The sequence below is a fragment of the Hordeum vulgare genome, chromosome 5H (genome assembly GCF_904849725.1).
Source record: "Hordeum vulgare subsp. vulgare chromosome 5H, MorexV3_pseudomolecules_assembly, whole genome shotgun sequence".
Classification (NCBI taxonomy): Eukaryota; Viridiplantae; Streptophyta; class Magnoliopsida; order Poales; family Poaceae; genus Hordeum; species Hordeum vulgare.
In genome coordinates, this window is record NC_058522.1 from 390,980,219 (window position 1) to 390,985,942 (window position 5,724).

The 5,724-nt window shown below is 44.7% G+C and overlaps 1 protein-coding gene across 1 annotated transcript; it reads left to right on the plus strand.

The window, feature by feature from the left end:
- The first annotated feature begins 346 nt into the window (after positions 1–346).
- On the plus strand, positions 347–1,767 carry LOC123397744. The gene has a single exon (XM_045092280.1). The coding sequence runs from the start codon at positions 422–424 to the stop codon at positions 1,685–1,687; it is 1,266 nt and encodes a 421-aa protein (XP_044948215.1). The 5' UTR covers positions 347–421; the 3' UTR covers positions 1,688–1,767.
- Positions 1,768–5,724: the final 3,957 nt, after the last annotated feature.

Consider the following 5,724-nt stretch of genomic DNA (forward strand, 5'->3'; position numbering starts at 1 on the left):
CTAATTAATAAATGGGGTAGTTGGTGTCCCATGTGTTAAACTACGCGTACAGGTACCCCACAAAAAAACTTACGCGTACGCGTAAATAGTGAAATTGACTTGCTATTGTGCCAAGATTATTTCAGCCTTTTCCCGAAAAGAAAGAGATTATTCTAGCTTTAGTGAAGTCTGATTCTAGCTTCATGTGGCGCGGCACCAGCTTTGCGACCAAGTGTTAAGTTCCGTGGGAGCCAAGCTGCATGATCTTTAGAAAGTGAAGGTTCCGTGAGTGGCACGAATGCATAATGCACTAACTCGCATCGCTTGAGTGTATTAAACCGTCAGCAGCTCTTTTGATGGTGCTCACTGACTCAGTTTCATCAGACCCATTCGTGTCTCGGGTGTTCATTCCCGTCAAGAAGTGCATCCGAGTTCCGGGTCAATGGCTGGCCGCCGCCGACGACAGCGCAGCAGCAACAAGCTCAAGCTCAAGACAGCGTCGAGGAGCGACATCCCGTCAGGGCCGACGGGCGTCCACCAAATCCCCGACCACCTCCTCGAGCTCGTGCTCCTCCGCGTCGGCTCTTCCGTCGCCCTTGTCCGTGCCGCCTTCACCTGCAAGCGCTGGCGCCGCCTCGTCGCGGACACGGCGTTCCTGGCCCGGTTCCGGTCCCTCCACCCAGCCCACGTCCCCGGTCACTACCACGTCGTCGACCGGCCCTACCGCGAGAAGCCGCGGCCAGACGGGAAGAATCAGGTGTTCGTGCCGGACCCCTTGAGCTCGACTGCCGATGCCATCGACGGACGCCACTTCTCCCTCGATTTCCTCCCGGAATGCGATGCCTCCTCGGCCTGGGAGCTCGCCGACAGCCGCGGCAGCCTCCTCCTACTTTACAAGACGAGATCAGACTGGACGAGGCAGCTTCGCTTCCCGGACCTCCTCGTCTGCGAGCCGCTCTCGCGGCGGTGCCAGGGGATCGCCTACCCGCCGGCGATGCGCCTCCACCTGTGCTTCGGCGCGTTCCTGCTCGACGGCGGCGCCGTCGACGACACGGGTGGCTGCATCGGGATGTCAAACTTCCGGGTGATCGTGGCGGTCTACGAGGACGTCGCGCATTCCCGCGGTGCACCCCGGGCCTGCGTGTTCTCCTCGGGCGCCGACGGCGGTTGGAGCTTGGGGCAGCGCGCGGCCGGCGTCCCCCTCTCGGGATTTGGCTTAATCACTTACGTAGGGCGCACGCGCTGGTCGCGCTACTGGAAAATGGAGCGCGGCGGCGTCGTGCTTTCTCTCGACGAGGCCACCGCGGAGTTCTCGCTCGTCATGTTCCCGGATACCGTCGTCGGGTGGCGGGACGAGTTTTCAACCTTTTGGGTCATCGGCGGGGAAGACGGCGCGGTGCGTGTCGTCCGGATGATCAACAGAGACCTCACGGTCTTTGCGCAGCTCCAGGGCAGCGGCGAGTGGGTGACGGAGAAGGTCGTGAGGCTGCGGCCGGCCGACATTGTCGCGGCCAATGAGAGGTACATCCTCTTGACGCCGAGGGGGGAGACCTGCCTTTTTTCTGTCGAGCTCGACACGCTGCAGGCGGAGAGTACGCACGAGAGGAACAGGTACGCGGGACCGGCGTACCCGTACGAGCTGCCATGGCCACCGGCCTTGCAGGCCTGCTGTGCTGCAGATGACCGGCGCCCAAGGAGATGCCGCTGATGTATATTATGGAATTTGTATGGAGGGTTCATATATACACCCTATATGTTAATAACAATAATAATTTAATAAAAAATTAGAACAATAATAAAAAATTAGAAAAATATTTTTTAACTGTTTTGATTTATTATTTAATTATTAAAAAAAAATCCCGAGGTGTATAGAACCAAAAACCAAAGTATATTTTCTAATTTATAGCTGTATATGTAGTACTGTACTTTATCGGTTTGGCAGGAAAGCAGCTAGTTGAGTATTTTGTTTTTGTCTCATTCTCTTCTGTCACCCGTCGGATGTTGCTGCAGCGATTCACTTTCTCTTTGAGCCGACGAACGTTGGAACGGTGTGCTGGCGATCGTTTTACTATTTTTGCTTGCAGCCCGTTTAGATTTGTTTTTCTCACGGCCCGTCGCAAAGGTGAGATGACGGTACATTCCCTAATAGCGTGTTTGGTAATACGAGGGAAAGGGAATGGGAATTTTTAAGGGGGAATTGACTGAGGGATTATACATGGGAAGTGGACTGTTACTCCCAATCCCACGTTTGGTGCAGGGTAGGAATTGTTTGTAGGAATTTGTTAGAAAATAAATTTTCTTTGTTTGGTTCAGGGGTGTTGGAATGGGAGTTGTTAATGATAAGGTTTAGTAGCTACATAATATGAATTGATTAAGGCCAAGTAAAAAATGATGGGCAGTATACAAAGTCAACAAACTGGATACAAACACCATTTGAGAGTGAGGCAATGTAAAATAAATTGAGAAGCATCAGATGTTGAGTTTAAAAGCAAAAGAGTAGTCCAGAGCTAAAAGATAAAACTATGAATCCAGAATTATAAATCTGAATATTCACTTATTTTTGGCCGCCTCGAGCTCCTGGCGAACAAACACCACTTTGTAATCATCACGCAAATTGATGAAAAGCTCTGTCTTTCCAGCATCACCACCAATGACACGAATAGCCATTACAACCTCTTCGGTTGAAAGACCTTCAAGATTCTAGAGAATATCAAGTAACTTGGTTCTATTGGCTGATGTTTGCTCATGAACTTGTGAGTCGTGCATAAATGCCCTCTGCAAACAATTCATGGTTTTAGCATTCTCTTGCTCAGCTTTCAAAAACTTTGCAATTGTATTCGACACACTTACAAGACCTGACTCAAGTGTATCATCACCGGGGTATGTTCTCTTACGACCATGCCTAGAACCACCTGATGGGCTTGTGTTCTCATTTGATCCAGGAAGATTCTCCTTGGGTGGTTTGCTAGTAGGTTGTGCATCTACTGTTGATCCATCTTCTATGATTTCTTCTTCACCTGGACCTTTAGCACTCCCTCCTTTAGCCAAATCAGTAGCATATACCTCACATAGCTTGTCAAAGTTAACCATAGGCTTCATGTACAAAGGACCTGCTCCCTCACGAGACTGCAAAAAAGAGCATGAGTTTCCATTAGAAACTAAATTGCAGTTGAAAATAACATGAAACAAAGCAAATTTATTTACAAATTGTACCTTTGCCCAGCCCATATACGTCAACCTATCTCCAGTTACCATCTTCTTCTCATCATCCCATCCAAACCCACTACCATTTTGCATAATTTCCAGAACATATGAAAGTTGCTTCTTCAAAATCTTAACTTTAGACCTGATGTGTGGATCCGCTTTAAGATCAGCATGCGGTGGCACTTTAGCCATTTCCTTCTCAATGTAGGTTAGATATCCAGACTTGTCACCAGTATCTACTTTCCAAGAAGAATCATTCATGTTATGTAGAATGTCAATAAGTAACCTCTCCTCCTCAGCTGTCCACGTTCTCTTGTTTCTCTTTTTCGATGTCAATTTTCCCTCCCTCGACTTGGTTTTCTGATAGTTTCAATACGACAATAAAATGTGTGTGTACAAACAATAAAGAACATACATGCTCATGTAGGAAATATGATGTTCATACATTAATCAATCTCTCCTATCATTACAAGAAAGTGAATGAAATGACATAAGCTACTATGACATATGACAGAAAACAAACATCAATGTAAAATGTTTGGACACATATATCTTGCTGAACAAAAATCTAATGTCCTACAACTAAAATTGTACTATTGTGTATCAACGTTCTTGTCTTTTGGCTATCCAAGCATTCCACATTTCATCAGCTAACGTGTCTCTTTTCTCAGTCCACTGGGATGATCTTTCGGTGGACTGAATTACGTACTCATTTACTTCCTGCTGCTGAAGGCATCACATGTATTCATCTAGATATTCTTCACATGGATCAACCCGCATTTGTTGTCGTATCAGATTGTGAATATAGCAGCATGCCAGAATGATATCAACTTGTGTATCAAAAGGATAATAAGAGGGATTTCTAATGATAGCCCATCGCATCTTGAGCAATCCAAAAGTCCTCTCAATCACATTTCTTGCTGATGAATGCATCATGTTAAATAATTCTTCTTTTTTTGTTGGGGTGTTTTTCCAACCATTTAGATGGTACCGTTGCCCTCTGTATGGAGCAAGAAACCCTTCACAATTCTTGTACCCAGCATCAACAAGATAATAGCACCCTACGCAATAGAAACATATGTATGGGTTTGTCAACTATGTATACAATATATTCATCTACCTAACATAGACCCTTTTGTGTTATCTCTTACCCCGAGGAACCTTAAGGCCATTTGATCTTGATAAAGCACCTCGAAGCACCCTCCCATCAGCCGCAGATCCTTCCCAACCCAGATATACATAAATGAATTGCATGTCCGACGCACATACGCCAAGAACATTTGTTGCAACTTCATTCTTTCTTGAACGAAATCTTGGTTTGTCAGTTTTTGGCACATGAACTTCTATATATGTCCTATCTAAGGCACCTAAACAATTCTATATTAATAACGAAATGTGTTAGACCATGAACTAAAATGGATCTATAAATATTTTTTAAGTTAAAATATTAAATTGATACCTTAAAGCACTTCCACCTTCCATCCGTGCAATTGGCTGGAATTGGTCGAGGCTTCTTAAGCAACACTCTCCACAGTTTTAAAACTGCGCCTAGTACTTCATGGAATTTCCGACTTACTACTTCAGGTGAACGCTGGAATTCATGATGGATTGCTCGATTTTTCTCATCATGTGCAAGTATGTGAAGGAACATGGCAACCGTTTCTTCCACGCTCATATGCCTAGTATCCTTCAACCCACCTATTTTTCTTACCAAAGAACATAACACTATGAAACAACGCCTATCCATCCGTAGTTGGAAAATGCATTTTGTATCCCTTACTCGTATCTTGTTGTTCAGGGTTTGTGCTCGAGTAATTGGGTCATACCAAGAAGGTTGCCTAATTCGACGCATCCTATATCGACTCCACCTAAGTAACATCATGAAAATTTGCAACAACAAGGATAAAATTATGAGTATTTTCACTCTTCGTTGCCTCATTGTGTGCCATAAGATTATGATTTCCCGGTTTTTTATGGACGTCTCATGTCTGTTAAAAAATCATATAAGAGTGGCACACAATCAGCTATAAGAAATTAGGTACAGTAAAATAAATAGCACACAAATGTATGAACAATCAAACACAACTAAGCAACAACCAACGAGAAAGTCACACATCAGCACCCAAGAAAAATAATGCATGCATAAAAGTAACTTCTTTTTTATGAAAAGTACCTCTGCTGGAAGTTTATCATTAGTTCCCAGACCAGATCTTGGATCAGCAAACATATTTTCATGGCCTTTATGTTTAAGATAGACCTATGCAAAGTTGTGTTTCTTTGCAAAGTTCAACATCTTAATGACAGAATTATCATCATGAATTAAATCAATTCCTTCGTCAAGGCTACAGCGAGGGCTTGTATAATATAACTCATCACCATCCTTGAAACCTACGTCATTAGCCATGCGAACTAGACGAAAATACAATGTTCGCTCACTGTCACAGTCTCGAAAAATGGACACTTCGCCACCGTCATAAGTAAGTGGCCCTTCCATTGAAAATGTTCCCCCATGATGCATTTTGATATGGATTAAATCCCCCT